We start from the raw sequence: 21,205 nt of genomic DNA on the forward strand, positions 1-21,205 counted from the left end.
CATTTTGATACAAAATAAAAAAACTTTACAACATAAAACATGCAGCATGACGGATGTCTTATGACAAGTAAATCACATTTCCCTCATTTTGACCACATCACACTTCGAATGTGACCTTTTGAAGCTTGAATGCAACAGTGTATACTGTATTTTGGATCATTAGGTGAAAAGTTATGAGATTATTTGGTAAAATAATAAGATTTAGGTCTGTTTTCTGCTTGAGTAAATAATATAGTTGGATTTTGGAAACCAGGATCAGAGGTTTGAAGGTCATGGATCTGAATGGCGGCCTGGATTTCCATGAAACATGGATGAACCAGCCCGGCGTTGGGCGCAAGCCGCTCGGCGGACGTTGAGAGTTTGTGGCTTTCCGGTCAGTAATGGCGGCGCTCGGCTCCTCTGATGAGATTACAGATTACAGGAGTTTCACAATGTTCTCAAACACACATCTGCCAGTGTGGCTGCATTCCCCACTAATTCACTCCGGTGTGTGTGTGTGTGTGTGTGTGTGTGTGTGTGTGTGTGTGTGTGTGTGTGTGTGTGTGTGTGTGTGTGTGTGTCACTAATTTTAGATGCCTTTAGGTGTTTTTTATCCCTCTCTTTAACAGGCAGCGAGTGACATTTGCAAAGGTTGAGAAAACAGGCGGGAGGTCCGGCTAAAGCCCGGCGGGGAAAAAAGAACGGTGGCACAACACACGGGAACCTGAACGCAACTTGTTTTACCTCTATTTTTACACACTAATGAAAGGAAGGAGAGAAAAAAAGTGAGACAACTCCAGAAACAAGACGCAGAGAAGGTGGAGACAGGAAGCGAGGATGGATGGATAAGAAACGGCACCATACTGTTATTATTGGGCCTCACACCGGGTCCTCCTGCTGCGAGTGTGTGCAGCACCGAGATGAGAACATGACTCATGCATACCATCACACGCACACACACTCACACACACGGTAAAGCAGAGACGCAGAACCAGTGCAGATGAAATCAGATTCTATATTTAATGGCTTTAGATCATTAGGCTGCTTGTTATAACATATAAAACAGAAAAAGTTGAAGCCTCCAGGATTTATTTTGGGCTCTTGGTTCATACTGTACAAATCATAACGTTCAAATATATCCAGCCTGGATTTTCTCCCATTAGCTAAAGGATGCAGTGTGTAACATTGTTGTAATATTGCGAGAAGAAGACAAATGAAGAAGTGAAGAAAAAACTTGAGGAGGTGGTTTAAACAAATCTAAAAACATTGCATTGGATCATTAGATAAAACCACTTGCGTTTGGAATCATGACCTGTAATAGTAACTTCTAGTATTCTAGTAACTTCTGTAAAAAAGTGAATTCTCCACCATGTCAGCCCCTCTCAGACACAGTGAGGGGGACATATATATTCCTATATAGCCCGGCTGAAAACAAGCTTTATATCTTCACTTATTCCTGCTGTTTTTTTAGCTCCATCCTCCCTCAGCTGTAATCCTCTCCTCTAGTTATCAGCGCTGCAGGAACACACTGTTCAGGTGGTGTGTCCACACCGGTTTGATATCTGCTTTAGAGAGAGCGCTGTCACTGAGGAGAGTTCAGTGGAGAACTCACCTGCTTCACGCATGAAACCATTAAAAAGAAGGGATTCTTTTTGTAAGGTGAGTTTTAAATTTGTAGCTCTGATAATAAGTGCTTTTTGAAATAAGAAGATTCACAAAGAAATGCAAATGAAATGCAACAAAACAGCAAAAAAAATCTCATCTTTTGTGAAGGTAAACTCATGTTTATTTCACCCTGCATCACGTGCATCTTCCAGGTTTCTGTCAACAAAAAGAGTCCAGGGTTTATGAAGCTCCAACAAACAGGAGTGCAGAGAAACAGTAACTGCTGGTGACTGATAGCAGCATGGACGGAGGTCAGCAGGCCTCAGTGAATAAACACAGGGGTCGCCGGTACAGCGGTCCGTCGCAGAGTGTGGATTTAGCTGCGGCAGGAATCCCAAACGCAGCGCTGACGAAAAGCAGGAGGATCTTTCATCATTTGTTTGGTTGTTTTTCTCAGGAAAATCTCAGGAGCCGAGACTGACGAGAGAGCTAAACAGTCTGCTGAACGTTACAGAAACGCCTCGAATTCAGTTGCGTCTGGTGTTTTCCAGCGAAGGTGAGCGAACGGGACGGTTCAAAGGAAGAGAGAGGAGCTGCAGCAGCACAGGTTTCAGAAAACACAGATGCTACGTGCGCTGCATCGCTCTGTAATCGCCGGCGTTTTACAGACAGTAAAGGTACAAACTGAATAAATAAATGGCTGCAGTGTCGTTTAAATGTTTGTTTACGGGTGCTGCGGCCTGTGTGATGTTTCAGATGGATTAATGGAGGAGACCCCTGCAGGTAGATGTCCGTCTTCTGAATGCCACAGGCTTTAAATCTTACCCTCTTATGGTAAAAGTTTAACCGCAGTCGCTTCCTTCAAACATGGGGCAAAATCCAGATTACACATGCCTTTGATGTGGGACATAAACATGTGTGATTCTTATCACTGAGAGGTAAAAACCCTGAAAAAGGGCAGAGAGATGCTCTTTACTTTGAGGAATTTCTTCCTGTAGGGATACAGTCAGGAGGAGGGGGAGATGTTGACTTTTTACAGGACAAATTACAGATCCCTGCCTACAGATGACCAATCTTAAACAACCCGTGCTGTTAACAGACGGTTCTCTTTCTCACGACGGGAACACGCTCTGTAATTTGGAGCTTTTCGAGACGAGGAAAACATCTTACCTGGTGTCACACTGCGAAAAGCGAGAGGTTCAAAATAGAAGTCACGATTGCCGAGAGAATCTGACAGAAATGTATTGCGGCTTTCCAAATCTCCCATCAACCAACCAAACCAGGAACCGCTGAACAATCAATACAACTGTTTTCAGGTTCTCTGAGGGCGAAGCTCAGGGCTTTACCCCATATTTTCTGAAGTCCTCAGGAGCAGCAGTTCAACTCAACAATGACTCTGTTAATCCTTCAAACACAAAGTGGGATTTGTGGAGGCGCCAGAGGGGAAATTTAGAAGAACTCATGACAAAACTTCCACTGGGTTGAAAATAAGGCAAAATACTTTGGTTTTTACTAAAACTCATCAATCTGAAGCCAAATGTTTCTTTTCAGAACAACAATAAAAATAAAGTGTAACTCCACTCAGGATGATTTAAAAAAGAGAAAAAAACACGTGCAGCAGATGTGATGATGACAGGCTGTTCAGAAAGACTCATCCTGATCTTAAGCGAAGTCAAACTGATTTTATTCACACATTAAAAACAAAGATCTGCCATGAATTCTACCTGAATTACTGCTAAAGTGAGATGTGTGCACAGATGACGGTGGCTTCACCGACTTCAGTCCGAGTGGGAGAAGCAGAACACAAAGTAGATGTGAAGCGAGGCGAGCGGCGACAGGAGGATTTAAAAGTTCTGAGCGGAGACGGCGGTGTGCGGCGAAGGAAGAGACAGCGAGATGAATGGAAGCGAAGCCCTGCAGTCAGACGGCTAAAAATGGATCCAGCGAAGCCAAGTCACTCCAAACCAGATCAAACAGGCCAACCTTCAGACGGGTTCGATAATCCGTTAAAGGGCTTCTTGCATTACAGAAACGGCAGCGTTGGTCTGGACGAGGGAGTCCGTCTAGAGTTCAGAGGTCAGATCAGCCTTCTCTGTCAGTGTGTTAATGAGTGTATTCACACCGACACTGTTGTTTTAAGTTCACCTCGACACATTTTCCTCGTCATTACCGGAGCGTTGAAAGCCCTCGTCCGCGGTCCTGTTGTCTCACATCAGCGCCGGCCGTCTCCTCCCTCTGATGCAGCTTAAAAGCAGCGATGCCTCTCACTGAGATTATGATATTATCAGCACAGGCCGCTCTCTGCTGCACGACATTAATGGATTTTCTGCCGGCGCTGCCAGGAAAGAGACACGCCGAGTCCAACTTTGATCACACGTCCAGCTTTGTTGAGGCGCACTAAGGTCTCTCTGGGTCGGCGGGGAACCTGACTGGTTCGTCCTGACTGCTACCAAGACCAGCGCCTGGGAGGCAGGAAGGGCTCTGCAGGAACTGCACTCGTTCAGAAGGGGAGTCATCCGTTAGCCGCAACTGCTGGGAGGGTTGAGTTTATTCAAAAGCTTTATTCAAATACATTTCCACAGATTTTTGAAAAATGCAGCTCAATGGTAAACTTAAAGATTTCTATAACAGACCAAACTCTAGTAGATTAATGAAACGTTTTTCCCTCCAGTCAAAATGTCTTAAGCAGTTTTTCCTCAACATTTGGATTTAACTTGGAGTAAACTTCCTAAACAAACTCAGAAAACCACTGAACCAAAATAAACCTCAAGTTTCTGTCATAGTTTATCAGTTCAAACATGACTGAGGTCGACCCATTTCCTCTACTGTCACTATCTCAATGCTCCAATATGCAAGCACACCTGGCTCTTAAAGGGGAAGTAACACAGCGTTTCAGTATTGGGAGGTAGAATCTGAACATGCCTATTATCAAGTAAAACTCCTGAGAAAGATTTGTAGAGTTTCAGTTTCCCTGAGCCTGATTCTCAGTGTAATTATATTTCAACCCTATATTTAAGCTTTTTGGGTGTAAATAAAACGAAAACACAAAACCTGAATGAATTGGAGAAAGGGAGCAGGCGTGACGAGACAATGATTCGTTCAGCTGAGTTTATTGTTCACATTTAAAAGACTTTTCATGGCATCACATTCTTCCACCATAAATGTGCGAGACATCCCGTCCCGTCGACAATTATCAAAATCCATTAAAAACAAACAGAAGAAAAAAAAATACAGAAAGCATTCGGGGAGAATCTCTTTCGAAGACCATCTTCTGCAGGACGAGTAAATCAGTTGGAAATCAGATGGTAGAAAAACAAGGATAGAAAAGCAGCATTTTAAAACATTGAGGGAGGAGAGACGTGTCTCATGAAGTGACACTGAGGGGTGTGTGTGTGTGTGTGTGTGTCCTCTCTCTCCTGTGACTGTGTCTCCACAGAGCTCACTGTGTTTGTTGGGAATAGAAATATAAATACCAGCATGTTTTCCAGAGGCGTCCGTGGAGTAAGAGGAGAGAGCGTTTTGAAAACCTGCAGCAATTTAAGGCCTTTTCTAACTGCCGACATGTGGCGTGACTTGATATATTTATGCCATCAAGCAAAAAAAAAAAAAAAAAAAAAAAAAAAAAAAGGAAAGAAAGAAAGAAAAAAAAGTGGATTCCAACATTTAATTTTTCAGCTCCTTGAGTCGTCTGTCCGGGGGCAGAAAAAAAAAAAAAAAAAACATTTTGAAAAACAGCGACATCCACAAAGAAGAACATCCCAACCGGTGTAAACAAAAGCCCACTGGTAGCTTCATGTTGTGTCCATAGTCTGTGTGTTCAGGAATCAGATGGTGAGGATAAAACTGGAACAGCGTCCAGGTCTGAAGCTCGCCCTGTGGGTGTGTGTGTGTGTGTGTGTGTGTTGATGTGTGTGTGTGTGTGTGTGGTCACTGGTACTGGAGGTAGTTCTTGAGGGTCTCGGGCAGCGGGAGTGTGTCAATGTGATGGATGCGCTCTCGGCCCAGAGCCCGTCGAGCCGCCCGTCTGCACAGGTCCATGAGGGGGAGGGGCTCCGCTGCAAGAGGAGGGGTCAAAGGTCAGAACATGGAAACGTGTCCCAACTCAAAAACCAAGAGCCAAACTAACTCCGTTGGTGCAGAAGCAGCATCATTAGAATATTTTCCAGTTCTTCACTAAAGTAACAGAACGTGTTGATAATAACTGCTGGGAAATGAAACCACAAGAAACCTGTAAAGTCTCCACACAAGGCCACCAGTGAGGGATAACTTTTGTGTCATATGTCGGTTTAGAAAACAAGGAGGTCAAAACTTCCAAAAACGAGAGAGAAAAAGTTTTTCTTCATCCCGCTTTGAGTGGATAAATGGATTGTTTCCTGCAGGAGAGGAAGCTCGCAGGGAGCAGTGGATCAATATTTACTTTGATACTTTATCAACCCTCCAACTTCAACTTTTTCCCAATGAGAAATTATTTCAGCAGATAGGATATGGAGGCTCCACTTCCTCCAGCTCCAGCAGACATCTTTCGGGTGACGGTGCCTTGCTATCAGTTTTTTTGTGGGTCAGTGTCTCCTCAGCAGCCTCTCTGCTCTGCTGCTGTCGGAGGATTTCTGGATTTCGGGACAGTGTGAGAACACACTCAACCAGAAAGTACTGATAACCAAGTCCATTAACTTCGAGGAACATAAATACAGCAGCTCTTCTAAATTTAGCCGTGGAGAATATTTAACAGCAGGTTTGATGCTCATTCCTACCTTCAAAAGCCAATACTGGCTGCTGCGCACTATCTCACTTCATTTTCCAGCAGCAGATTCACCTCGCTGCTATTTTAATTACATCCATCCGCAAACACGTGGCTATTAAAAGACGTCTCCAATATGTCCACACTGTGAGAGACGAGCGGCGGCTGGAAGTCAGACGGGCTGCAAACTGCTGGAGCTGCTCCACCTGGAGGCACCATCTGGCCCGGGTCCGGCTGAAGGACACGAGGAGGGACGTTTGTTTCCTCTTCACCACCGCGTAACGATACCGGGGAAGACTGCAGGAGAGGTCGGCCCCAGATTCTATGAACTTGCTCGACCTGCTAATGTCTAGAACACGTTCAAAGGAAGGTCAGCCAGAACACACACGGCCACTCGATGCTCCGATTAATTCAGTCAGAGCGTCTGCAGGGAAAGTAAAGGTGGTCGATCAATAATGTGTTTTCAGTCCTTTAAAGTTGACAACCAAGGTCCCGTCAGAGAGGTTTAGCGTTGACACAGCAAAGTTTCTAATGTAGTGAGCGTGCCAGGTCACGAGCTGGTGCTGATGGTTGCTTTGGTAAAGAAACGACACACGTATGATGTTCCGCTGGTACGAATGGCAGAAACAGCATTCCAGACAAGTTGTGTTTGCACGGAGACAGAGTCAGAGTGTTTTTGAAAAGTTCCATTTTGGAAGCAGTCTTCAAGAAGCAACATTTTCAGTGGCTCCGTGCACGGTGATCCAGAGAGACTTCCTTTGTGACGGTTTTTTCCCCCTCGGTCTATTAAAAGCACGCTGCTACCACAAACCAAAACCACTTCTACCAAACAAACATGTGGCTTCTGTGTTCAGAGAACTGCAGCAGAGCGAGCCTGCTGCGTGTGACCACCAGCAAAACTCAGGATCTCAGTCTTTACAAGAATCTTTTGGACCTCATTTGAAAATCTGGGGTGGAATTGTGCAGCATCTCCACCCTGAGTTCATCTACTTTCTGTCTCTAATCGACCTCTGAAACAGAAGACAGGAGGAGAAGTGAAAAGAAATGAGGGCCGCTATCTGGAGTCATTTGACTGCCGTGTACTTAATGAAAAGTCTTTGTGAGAGCGCCTTGGGGACATGTGGCAGATTCATTTGTGGAGCTGAATGAACCCCGGCTGAACGTAGACAATGTGCAGCAGCGTGAGCGAGGCTGATAATCCTTCACAGGAGTGGAGAGAAACACTCGGCAGGAGGACACAGCCCTCAGATGTCTTGTTAGCGCGGTTCTTGCCGAGGCAAAGTTTAACACAACGGCTTAGCAGATTAGAAATTAAGACCCCGACGCGTCGGCGCGGCGATCGGATCTCGACTCAGCCTCGGCATCTCGTGACCGGCTGCGGCGGCGGCGTGCTGCGGGGCTCCCGGGATCACGTGGCGCCTCCGAGGGGCCAGAAAAACACCCAGCAGAGACGGATGTCGACTCTCCACCGGGCTGTACAGCTGCCTATCAATCAGCCCGCAATCACATCACTATATCATACGGACAGCTGTTTCCACGGCAACCGGCTCTTCACACCACCACTACAGGGGAGTCGACTGTACGGGGAGTTCATGTTCACAAATACACATTGTGTGGCCAATTTTTACTGATAATGAAATTCTGAGAGAAAAAAATTGGCGTCAACGTATTCCTCTATAAGATGAGCAGAAGTAATGACGCGGAATCCTCCGAACACGCAGACAGCAGCTCACTACAACACGGTCCCCTAAATAACAGAAGTTAGTGGTCTGCAGGCTTCGTCAGTAAAACATTTCCCTATAAAAATTGTTTGCAGATTTAAAAAAAAAAAAAGATTTTAAAATGAGAGTAAGAGATTATAAAGTCTTAGTAATAGTTTTCTAACTGTAGCTTAAGTTCAATTAACCCATGTTTAACAAAAAAAAAAAGGAATTTTAATTAGTTTTAATATTTTTCTAGATGTCTGTTGTATCTTATCTGTTTTACGATTTTCACTCATTTCAGAAGTTGTTCGCAATTTCAGCATTTTTAAATTTGTCGTGTATTTTTTTGAACTGAGAATGTTACGATCATTGTCTGACATATTTTAATACAAAACACAGAATTAAGTTACATTTAAAATGTAATTATTAGCGGGTACTTCATAATTGCCTATTATTTACCTTCATCTTGTTGTCCTATAGTGACACCTAGTGGTCCCAGATAGCACGTACCATATATTTTCATAAGTACGCCACATGACCATCCACTAATCCTTTCCTCTTCATTCAGTCTCTTTGCATTTATGTGTCATCGCTGCATGTTGTTAACTCAGATCCTCTTCTGGGAAGTCCGTGCTCTTTCCTGATCCAGAACATTCCTGCAGGCTGATGGTCCAACAGTTTGTTTACTTGTTACTTTCTCTGTCCTCGTTATCTCTATTTGTCTTTCCCCAGCAGATTGAGACAAATGCTCCTGATCGTCTCCTGCATGAGGATTACTGGTGGTAAAACTGAAAATTTCCACATTTGCATGTGAAGCTTTTCTTCTTATTTTTAGAGATTAGGCGTCATTTGATGACTGCGCTTTAATTGGCACCGACTGGAAATTGAACACCACCTTGCAGCTTGGCGACGGCAGACAGTATCATTACTCTCTGACAGCGCTCCTCGGGGGAAGGCTGATGCTATCATTCTACAAACTGGCTAAAAACCAGCTCGGGGCTGCTGGCGCACGCCGGGTCTCCACGGTAAGGGTTGCCCGCAGCGACACACAGTCCCGCTGATGATGAGCACCGACAGGAGGAACACGCCGTCTGTCAACCGCTGCCGCTAATGAGTGATGCCGACAGGTGGAGGAGACGCCCGTTCCTGACGGATACAGGTTAGGAAGTCATTTGAGCTCGAGTGTGATCATGAAGGAGCAGGTAAAGCATTTCATCAGATGATATCTGCAGGTATTTCATGAATATCACCGATACGACAACACAGTGACATATATGAAAAGGTTTAAGAATCTTATGATCGCCTTGATTCATTCAAACTTGTATTAATCTTTTTAAAGGCTTAAATGACCTATAAGTCTGGAAATGTATTCAAAAAAGACCTTCTAATGATGTGAAACTAATTATTTCCCAGTAAGAAAAGCCATCCATAAAGACCTGGAATGTCATTACAGGAGTAGTGAGTAGCTGGACTTCACTTATACGGCCCATTTTTCACTGCCTCAGCAGTCTCAAAGTGCTGATCGCTCACATTCGTACACGCATCAATGGCAACAGGGCAAGTAAGGCAAGAGTTCAGTGACTTGCCCAAGGCCCAGGAGACAGGTTCGAATCCCCAGTCTCTAGATTTAATGATGACTTGCTCTATCGCCTGAGCCATGACAGCTCCTCCAGCTGTGGGTGACGGCAGAATGACTCACATTACAGAGAAATAAGCGAAATCTCTCTGTAATTGTGGACACATACAAGTGAGCACATCAGTGCACCTCTTCGTGTTTATGGGCTTCATTTTCTCAGATTAGTTCCCTCTCATCCTCTTTTCCTACATTTTAAAGTGGAATAAGTCATGCATTTCATCCATAGTCCTTAAGTTCATGCATCTTATGAAAATAATATACAAAATGTTAAATTCTTGTCAGTTTTCTGCCAATGTCACTTCTAATACTGAGAGAGAGACAGAGAGAGAGAGGAGTGAAATGTTTGATAGTCCAAAAACGTCAAAACAAAAATATCTGTAGGGTGCACTTTGTTGTCTATTCCTCATGGGCTCTCTATTCTTTAAAGCTCACATCGTGATTACAAACTGAGACACAGCTCCTGTTTGGAGCAGCCTGCCTGTCATCCTCAATAAAAAGGAAAAACCCTGACTGACTCGAACTGAACCAGGCTCTTTAATTATTAACTCATGCTAATTACTTGGAGGCGATTCAATGAGGTTAAGAGCGGAGCTCTCTGCATATTCCTCATTTTTCTACAGTCCTGGCATGCACCTGTGAGTGCGTGCGCGCTCCTTCTTCAGATTTACGGCAGCCTGGAGAGGAGATGGAGTGTGGGAAAGTGTGGTCGAGGACGAGTGAGCGCCTGATGCTCTGTTAGACTTCGGAGGGCGTTTTGGTGGCTGGGTGGACGCGAAGGGGGGGGGGGGTTTGTGGGACGCCGGCGCGCCGCTCTGTCTGTCCTCACTCAGGTGAGACTGCTTATAGGCAGCTGGTGATAGATCCCCTCAGCTCCCGACACCTGAATGTGTGTGTGTGTGTGTGTGTGTGTGTGTGTGTGTGTGTGTGTGTGTGTGTGTGTGTGTGTGTGTGTGTGTGTGCGCAGACTGCAGAGGGGACTCGGCCTGGATACGTCGTCCATCTCTCTGGCACATGTGCTCCAGTTTACTGGCGCCGTGACTCCGCCCCCCTCTCACAAAGAGGGACGTTTTGAGGTAAAACACGAGGCTCCGGGCTGCGCTTATCAGAAAGATTAGCATAAAAATGTCGGGCCCGTCTGACCTAGTTTTGAAGATGACGAGTGGATGTGTCTTCACACTCAGCCCTTGAGGTGCCGACACATCTCCGATACGAAAAAGCTGTTCACCTCCAGGTGGAGGGGAGGGTGAAAAGATGGAGGGGAATATATTAAGTGGACAGAATCAGACCAATAATGTAGGAGGAGGAAAAAGAAAACGGTAAGTGGAGCAGGATGAGATGCAAAGTATTTTCTGATTGGTAATGCAGGCGTCCAAATTGAGCGGGAACCAAATTGCGTGGTGAGACGGTGGAGACATCAGTGGGAGGAATTTCTATCAGTGTCTGACTTCCTGCTAAGTCGCGCCGACGAGTCGGCGAGCAGAGGAAATTTGGTGGAGGCGCTCCTGCTGCTAATCTCAAAAGTTATTAAGAGCACTGCAGAAATATCTGAGTGAAGTAAAACAGACTGGAGCTGTGTGATTGTGTGTGTGTACACATATAATAAGACAGTGATTGACTGGCTGAGGTTTCCATTCAGATCAAATGTGTAATATTCCATGTTCCTGCAGGGCTGCTGGATATGAGATAAGCATAGGAATATTGTTGACCACTCCAATAATGACATTATTTATAATCAATACATTGCCAGCATAAGCTTAGGAGAACTTGTGCATGTTTAAGATGCACGTTTAGGGTGATTTTCCTTGATTTTGGTGCCTGTTTTCATATAAGCATATGTTGCACAGCCTTAATAAAAAGTAGTCAAGGTTTCTTGGATGCCGCTGCTTCCAACATGAGGTTCAGGCCAAAACTAGACTTGCTTGAGCAAAACAAACCACTTCAGGAGGACGCATGTGCCTCCCAGTGACTCACTGTAATCTCTAATCAGAGGGACGACAGATGAAATGCAGCTGACTGACTACATCTTGTGTTACTTGTCTGACAGAAAACATCCAATTGTGGTTCTGAAGGGTATTTTCTACGGCAGTGTTGACACGGCAATGTTCCAAGTGAAAATCATTTTTGCATTTTCATCTCAGAAGTTTTGTTTGCATGGTAACGTTTTGAAAACGACATCCATGATCGACACAAATGTTGAAAAATGTTGTAGTTCTCATGGTTGCTTTTGTAATAAAACCACACGTACTTGAAGCAACAGTACACCATAAACACTGATAACTGCATATATGGACAGACGGCCAAGCTGGATCGCCCTTACTATAAAACTACCAAGTCATCAAACAGTCTGCAGACCTGGAGGATGAACCATCATTTTCCATTCAGGGCTGCAAAGACTCCGGGTGAAGACTCGACGACACTGATACAGTGTTTAGAAAAGTTCAGAACCCGCATCCTGTCTGACTGTGAACCTGCTTTATTCAGACACAACAGGTTCTTTTTCAAAAGATCAGGAAGACAATGTGGGCTGAGAGGACCAAGAGGCCTTTTTTAATTCACAGCTCTGAGAAATTATTCCAGGAAGTAGCTCCATTTGCATTCCAAGATGCCAATATGGTAAACAGTTTCATTCAAACCCACACTGGGGAATGTTGTGACCTTTGTGGTCTCGCTGACAGACGTGGGACACCGGTCACATTACAATCTGAGCAGTGAGCCCACAAACACCGAAGAGGACGGGAGAAAAACCAGAGGTGTACAATCAGTGGCCCCGGTGCCAACCGCGGCCCAATGAGCATTTTAACTGGTCCAATATTAGAAATATAGAACACACTAAGTTACTGGCATTCCCAATACACATACAGCAAACAACCTGAATGGTCAATCAATTACACTTCCAGTAAGTAAGTCTGCAGACTTAAAATGAGTTTTAATAAGGTAAAATGCAATTATTTCACAATATGTCTTTCACTGTAAAATAAAATCAGTGAAAGAGCAAAAATGTCAAATTTTGAGTCACACAGACCTTCAGATATTCCACTTCAGTATTTTCATTTATCCTCATGGTTCCATATCAGATGTTGGCCTAATACTGTACACCAAACGCATATTTGACAGTATTTTTAAAATTTCCAGCTATTGGTGAAAATTGGTATTACCTTGGTCAAAAAATGCGTACATCTCTGAACTGAACTAACTCGTGGAAACTGGAATTATAACACTAGGTAAAATGGGATTATTTGGTTAGTTTTTCAAACTGTTCAGAAAGATGTTAACCCACCGAGGTCTCTGAGGTCAAATGAGGACTCTGCTGTTTAGTCATATCCATTTGATCATAATGGCTGTTTAACATTCAAACCTTTTAACCTTGGTGGTTCTCCATCAAAACATGTGATTCTAGTCAATGAGTCACGAAGCTCTGAAGGAGTCTCATGAGAAGCCACTGAAAAACAACTTTTTTTCCCCAAATGTTGCCATAAATAATTACTTCATGATCTCTATCCATTGTTTCATTCTGAAATTAAATACAGCAGGATGCTTTGTTTACACAGCAGCAGTCACACTCAAAAGCACCTAAAAATAAGCAAACAGATATAAGTGTTTAATGAACTGGTCCTGGATTTTCATCACCGCCAAATCAAAAACACGACACGCCTTTTCGGAGCAGGTCAGATGGAGGGACTGAGAACGTCCAAATGGATGAAATTTTGACGCTAAATGGATGAATCATCGGCCTCTTGCTCAGACAGTTTCCAAAGCTCGGTCATCAGATCAGCTGCACTCGTAAATAACAAGCAGGACGTCGCTTCTTCAGCCACCGCTCTTCACTGGGAACCAAAATAATCACACGCGTGGGGAAAATAACGGCAGTTTATTACCAGGATGACTGTTTTAACATCCTGAAACATTGTAAGAATTGAGCCACGGCTGTTTGGACGCAGCTGACTGAGCTAACTTGGATTCTTGCTGACGTCAGAACAATAAACCTCTTTGACTCGATTTCTAAAAGCTCAGGCTTATCGGTAAACGACTGGATTATTCCTGCACTACACGGCATGAGTCCCTTGCATCAGCCTTCAGATGATGATAGCTCCTCTTCTAATAGCACAGAAAGCTAATGAGTTAACAGCAGTGCCGGCAAACTTCATTATTTGGACACAAAACTGTAGCATTACAATCATGTCGCCCCAAACTGAAATACAAGGGTATGAAATGTACCTAAACCCAGAGCTCAGACTTTAACAGAATCACTTTGCTTAAAATTGGCCATTCGCTTAAATTGGACCAACACAATCATCCCCACTTTGTGAACGCTGCGACAGCCAAACAATTATGGCACCTGTACAATAAGCTCTGAATCCAGCCTTCAAGCTCAGAGTCAGGAAATGAGATTTTGGCAATTTCCCTTTTTATTTTTTTCCTGACAATATTTAGTAAATAAGGTGTTGTGGTAAAATGAGGCGTCAAAATAATGAACAAGGGACGATGTGCGATGTTTCGACACTGTTAAATCCACACAGTTAGTGCTAGGAGTTCACATCAACCTGTGGGGGAGCACAAAGGGCCTGATTTATATTTTAAGAGCGATCATCTGAGGATAGTATAAGAGTAATCAAATAAAAGTGTCCATCAAGGGTTTTACAGGCATTATTGACTGGATGGACACGGTTAATCCACGATCAATTCCGGACAATTCACACTGATGAGAAAAAACACACACATTGTGATTTTGTCAGATAGAATCCTAAAAGTGCATTGAGTGTTCAGTAGATCAGGCTCACAGACTGCACAGGAAGACAAATAATTCTCTGGAGAGTTGTCCAACTGCAGCACACTTAATGTGATGTCTGTTTATTCAGCCGACACATTTAGTTTCTAAATACTATCATTTCTAGTTAATACATAAATCTGAAATAGGGAAACAACAAACAAATGGTGGTGCTATAAAAATGTGATTTATTGTTCCATGAACAGGACATCTTATATCCCCAGATTGTATGTAGTTAATGGTATTTTGTGATATCAAAGTTCAATAAACAGCCAAATGACTAACTGAAAAAAAAGTGAAACGTACTGTCTAGGAAATATACGGTTCCACTGTGATTCAGGTGATTTGTCATCACACTATAAAGTAATCTAACAGTGTCCCAGCTGTCTGGAAAACACTGGTTGTAGCTTCACAGCTGATCACAACATCACATGCATCCGGGAAAGAAGTTGTTGTGCGATCTCCGTATGAGAATAAACAAACAGATGACGTAAAATCATTCAGAAGGCCACAGCTTCATCCCCACAGGCAGCGCTACGGCAGAGCTCAATGCACTGGCTTTCCTAATGATCGCAGACGATGAAGCTGTATCTATACTAACATGTTAACTGTTCTCGGGAGTCATGACCTGAAGGAGGAGGAAGATTTTACAACTGCAGCTCAACAACTTGAGACGGTTCACATCCCCAGGTCCATGGACAAGAGGGGGAAAAAACTGTAATTTGTGTAAATTACTCACAGATTATAGGTGTTTTAGGTATCTTTTTTCATGTGGTCACTGAAAGAAAATACTGAGGCAATGCAAATTATGATCATGTCATTAAATCTGTCTTATTTACCAACATCACAGCATACAACTCAAGTATTGAATCTTTTTCTTTTGAAGGAATTTTTTTTTCTAATTGTGATTAGGGACTTCAAGATACATCGGTACTGATGTAAACAGACAATTTTCAAAACACGAAGCTTTTCTGAAGCGAAAATGCTAAATTATGTGTTTTCAATTGAAACATTGCTTTGTAAAATTGGTCTTCAATATCCACGAGGACAAAATTGCTCCTCCTTTACTGATTAGCATTTTCAGTTGGCGTCAAACTTTGGGTGTCAGGTGTGATGCATCAGAGCTGTTTGTGATTATTATACCAGTATCTGAGCGTTTCTGAACGACGATAACGCTCAACAGAAGACAAAATTAGTTTCTGCTCTCTTAAAAAACTCCAGTTAATAAAATAGTTTTAAAATAGTTATTAAAATAGAATGCCCGTCTTCATCCACCTCTGAGTACCGCTGATAATAAACATAACAACACGGAGTGACTCCTGATCCAAGGCAGCCTTCTGTGAAGCAGCGGATCCCTTCAACCTCAATACCCACGAGGTCTGAGAGCTACAGCTTACATCTGCGCTGTGAACGTCTCTGAACTGCAGACGGTCGGGAGGAAGCAGCTCCCTGGCCGGCCCGACGGGTGAGAAAAGAAGCCTGGTCAACAATTAACCACCCACCTATTCCACACACACAGATATATATGAGAAAAAAAAAAAAAAAACTGTTTCCACAGCAACCTGCTGCCGTAATTGGGTGTGTAAATGCCTGGAGAAAGGAAGAAGGGGGGAGGGAGACAGTTGGAAGAAATGAAACACAATGAGAGCCGGAGTCATATAGGGTTCATTTACAAAAAGGGGAGGGTTACACATGTCAGGAGTGTGTGTGTGTGTGTGTGTGTGTGTGTGTGTGTGTGTGTGTGTGTGTGTGTGTGAGAGATGCTTCTTCCTCTCTGGTGTAAATGAGTTTGGCTCAGCTTGTCGCGAGGCGCTGGCCCGGGCCACCGTGGTGTCACGAGGCCTGTTGATGCCTTTCCAGAAATAGAAGGACGACGGCGCGATCCGGCTGCCCCGCTGCTTCCCACTTAAAGACGAGAGACGGGTCAGAGGTAGAAGAAGTGATGAAAAGCAGGAGTCTCTGCAGGATTGGCTTTCAAGTGACTCCAAAGACCGGAGGCCAGAGCACCAAAGTGATGAGTGGAGCACGGTGAAGACAAGAAAAGCCCGTCACTCTAGGAACAAGACAGGCAGGGGGGGAAGAGTTTTATCTTTCTCTTGCTGAAGTGGAAAGTGTAAAGTGTAAAGGAGTTGAAGCAGAATTGAAGAGGAAAGGGAAAATAAACGTGAACGGCCTACGAGACAAGCTGAAGAGCAAGAATCCAGAAGGTGAACAAAGACTGAAGGTTCTCTGTGAGGTGTGGGAATAAGGGAGCGCTGCTATCACCCAGCATAAATATTGATGCTTTTCCATTCTGCACATCACAGAGGCGTGCCGTGTGCTTGATATCACACGCAGTCATCTCTCATGTGCATTCTGTCAGAACATCGGCTTCACATGGCGGCGGGCGGCCCGGCATGTACGGGTAAAGACGATACGATGGTAATACTGATGCTGCTGTCAACAGGCTGTAACTTTATTAAAAGTAGCAGGTGACGCCGGTTCAATATGACTCTTTAGCTTCAACGGACGGACAGAAAACCCCGCAGTATCAAACTACCCCTTCACATCACAGACACGACTGCACCCACAACCCAGAGCGAGGCCTCCTCGCCACACACACACACACATTCACGCAGCTCTGAGTCTTGCCTAAAGACACTCCGACAGGACATGACGGAGGGGGTCAAACCACCAACCCTGGGATGGGAAGGCAGCCAACTTCAGCAGCTGAACTGCAGTCAACCCCACTGAAAATGTGCACAAAAACTGATTACACACAAACACACACACACTCTTCTACCCTGAGGTTTCTCGGGGCCAGACGCCCAGCCCAGCAGAGGCACACTGGGACGTTCTCTACAACTTCTCAACTGTATGCAGGGACACACACACACACACACACACACACACACACAAACATGGCTCTCCGCCACGAACACTATGTCCATACCACAGTCTGGCTGCGAGCACTGCAGAGACGACCTGGGGCCTGTTACACAATCTGAAACACACTGATCTTCTTTATGGGGACCGGGACAGTATATTCCTCCAGTTGGATCCAGTGTCCTTGTTTTGCTCTCAGCTTGTCAAAAGTTTGAGGACCGCTGTCTGCAAAACTTGAGCAACAAAGCCATTTAAAAAGCAGCTGACTGGAAATAGTTAGCGCTGGCGACGCATTCAAGCCTCGTCCTGTTGGTAAACAAAGCAGCAGCCCCTTTCATTGTTGGCTTTTTATAGATCAGTGCAGGCAGCGATGTGTGCTTGCGCTCGCATCCTCCACGCTCCCGGCGGCAAACGAGCTAAATGACAAATCTGCAAAGCGAGGCCGCTCTCGGCTTTTCCTCGAAGCTTCCGCACTGACATTTATGGAGAGCCGGGGCCAGGTGCAAATGTCTGGAGATGATCCACGGCATTCAGGGTGTACTTGTTGAATCCTCCTACGTGCTCCACCGCGATTACACAGGAAAGATAGTGTTGCAGTCACACTCGGGATTGCATGACTGTGCCTTCTCCAGAGGGTCAGGAGTTTCGTGAAGGCTGCCAGGATGACTCAGATGCCTGATACACACAGTCGTCTGTCCATGTTTCAAACAAACGCACTTTATGCGAAGAGTCGCACAGACCACTGGTCCCGGCCTCCAACAGACCACTGAAAACATTTAGTTTCTTTAATCCAAGAGTTCGGAAACTTACAATGTCAATAGAAGCAGGTAGCAACAATCTCTATTGAACAGTTAGTGATCCAGGAACAGGAGGAAGAAAACAAGTATTGATGCCAGGAACAAATTTGTAAAGTTTGGACAGCAGTGTGTTACCGCTGTGCTGCTTCAGCTCTGATTTTATCCACCCTCTGAAGGCATTTGGGAGCCGAAAAGACAATCTGCTGCCATTTTTGAAAGTGAAAAGCGCCTTCAAAGCTGCTTGTTGTGGGACGTCGGCTTGCAGTTTTGTCTGATTCATTCAGCTCTTTTCCAACGCCATGTACATCTGAGGTGAACGATAAAGGGATGGCAATTCGAGTAAAAGCCGAGCTTTGCCTCAGACGAAGGTGCCAACAGACGGTGCACAGAGGCAATTGTCCTCAGACTTCTTGTTTTACAATGTGTCGCGGGTTTTCATTGGGTGACAGGTCTGGACGGCACCCGGACTCTTTTACGACGGAGCCACGATGTTGTAATGTTGCGGTTTGGCACCGTTGACCTCGAGTAAGATGGACGTTCACTGAGCGGGCTGTCTGGACGGGAGGGTATGTCGCTCTGAGCTGTAAATACTGTTTAACATTGATGGGACCATCACAGATTTATACGCCATGCGCACTAATGGGGCCACAAAACGAACTGGGTGGGGTCTTTTTTTTTTTTCTTTTTTGCCCTTGCTGGCTCAGCTAAACTGGTTTCAAAAGAGCTCCACCCCAAAGACGTCAGCACTGTTCCCACATCTGTGGCCTCGTTTATAAAGCAGTGCGGAAAAAATCTGCGTCCAAAAAAACAAAGAGGAAACAATATTCAGGCTAATAAAACAACAGCAGACTTCATCACATAACTCACGTCTTCAATCTCAAACCTGAGAGAAATGTGAAATGTGCAAATGTTGATTTCCCTCCTTCCTTCATGGAACCCAAAGGGTCAACACAAAGCAGTTTTTGAACGTCAATATAGTGGAATTTTTTACCATTGTGAACTTCAGTGACCCCACCACACCCAAAATTAAAGGAACTTCATAACACACTACATGTGAAATAGTTTCTTTGTTATATTCTGTAACAATGACTTCCTTTTCTCTGAGGATAAACTCTTTGGGTTTGCACGCCGTCTCAAGGTGGTCCGGTGCTGCTTCAGCTTGCACAGTGCCAAACTTTCATTGTCAGTTTTTCCAAAGCAAAAGACGCAGTCAGCTTTAATTTTATCAATTTCTTCCATGAAGTTCACTTCACAACCCCACCATATCCTCATAATACTATAAAACCTGTAATTTGAACATAAAAAGAAATGCAAATGCAAAAACTATAATAAATGACCGAGTCCTGTCTGAGAGTTGCAGTACAAAACGAACTAAATGGCTGAAAATGAGCTCATTTCCACTTTAAAATGCTTTTCACAATCTAAGATTACAATTGACATTTTGTGGTTAATTGAACTTATTCCATTACTATAATTGGAAAATATCTTGCCTCGGTTCTCCGTGGACAGTTCACCAGTCCATCACAAAGCCGTTGCCCGTAGTTGGCTGGGAGTTTCTCCAGCGCCCCACAACCCTGAATATTCAGATCTCACCGTTAATATCTGAATACCAACACAACGACCGAATACTCAGATATTCAGGCCCAACTATGACTGAACAGAACATTTGAATATTGACAAGCTGCTGATTTGTTTAATAAAGGCATAGAAATCAAACACAGAGCTGGAATGCTGGGATAAGACAGTGATATCGTCACTGAAAACCTGATTTACATGCAAATCCTGGGAAACACGACTCCAGCACCTGAGTTCAGCCGAGTCTGGTGCTCACAGCACAGCAGTCCCTGAGTCACTTCTTCAGTTAACACAGTCGATGCTAAAATGAGTCTTCCATTAACTTCGTGCCTAATATGAGCGGAATCCTCCCAGCTGCTACATGCTCGCATCGTTCAACAGTTTTTACACTGAACCAGCTGACTGCAGCTCCAGCAGTCACTGAACTGCAGGGTGTCCGAGATGAAATGATTAGGCGGCGCTGATGACATCCTGAGCAAGATCTGGTTTGAGATTTGTCTTTAGTAGAAGTTTTTTAATATTCCCACTGCTGCTGACGTGAATATTGACACTAAACAACATTCAGTTAGTGAAAACCTCATCCAATTTTATTATCTGTCCATTACATTTTACTACTACTGTTAGGCAATGCCTTTCTCCGTCACTGTCTCCATGGGCATGGCTCTGATAAATCCCAACTCTTGCATGAAAAGTGGTGCAAGTCAATGTCAGGCATCGTTTCCTGTATGCATAATGTTTATAAATTAGACTCTTGGATTTTGGCATCTTCTTTGCATTTTTTAATTGTAAGTGGGTTTGATAAGTGATCTTATCAAACATTGAATTCATATGAGAAACATCACCATGTCTCCAGAAGCTGCTGCAAATTTGTCATTAACCCCAAACTTATACCAGACACAACTGGGCGTCCTACTTTCCAGAAAACGGTTATGGTTCCAACAGGAACAGCATGTTTCAAAAGCAAGTCTATTTCTGACAGAAAATAACAAATCAACCTGGACAGCTAGTAAGGACACAAAAGGGAATGACGACTTCGGTCATTTTCCAAGAATATGCGTTGACATACTGTATTTCATTCACTTAAATGATCCGAAAGTACATCAGAACTGGTGCCAGAAGCCACAGCTACAAGTCCATGAAAGAAAACTGAAGATATTGTGTATTAGAGATGCCAAAAGAAGGTGGGATGACAGCGTGATGAACCACATTCACAGTGGTTTTCAGTGTTGATCCTGAGCTGACAAAATCAATCTTTTTCTGAAAGCAAGGTAGCCTGAAAAAGCACAGCCAACCAAGATGTGACCCTCTGGAAACTGTCCCTGATACTATGTACCAGACAGTAAAATCTCCAACTTTTTTCTCTTTGCTATGCAATGCTGAGAAAGGATTCTAACCTTGCAGTATTTTCCTACACAGTCCTTCACAGATTAATGGACTCCTCCTCATTTTCTGACAGTCTCAGTCTCTCTGGGTAGCTCTTTTATAACCAGTTATGTTACTGACCTGCTCCCAATTAACCTCATTAGCCGTGAGATGTTCCAC

The 21,205-nt window shown here is 44.1% G+C and overlaps 1 protein-coding gene across 2 annotated transcripts in view; it reads right to left on the reverse strand.

Moving 5' to 3' along the window:
- Positions 1 to 4,678: 4,678 nt before the first annotated feature.
- Positions 4,679 to 21,205, reverse strand: part of LOC115400955 (SPRY domain-containing SOCS box protein 4-like) — a 60,957-nt gene continuing 44,430 nt past the window's right edge. For both annotated transcript variants that reach the window (XM_030109041.1, XM_030109042.1), the window contains one exon: positions 4,679 to 5,639. In XM_030109041.1, the coding sequence (XP_029964901.1) occupies positions 5,512 to 5,639 (128 nt within the window). In that variant the 3' untranslated portion in view covers positions 4,679 to 5,511. The remainder of the gene's footprint in view (positions 5,640 to 21,205) is intronic.

Source organism: Salarias fasciatus, chromosome 14 (assembly GCF_902148845.1).
Source record: "Salarias fasciatus chromosome 14, fSalaFa1.1, whole genome shotgun sequence".
Taxonomy (NCBI): Eukaryota; Metazoa; Chordata; class Actinopteri; order Blenniiformes; family Blenniidae; genus Salarias; species Salarias fasciatus.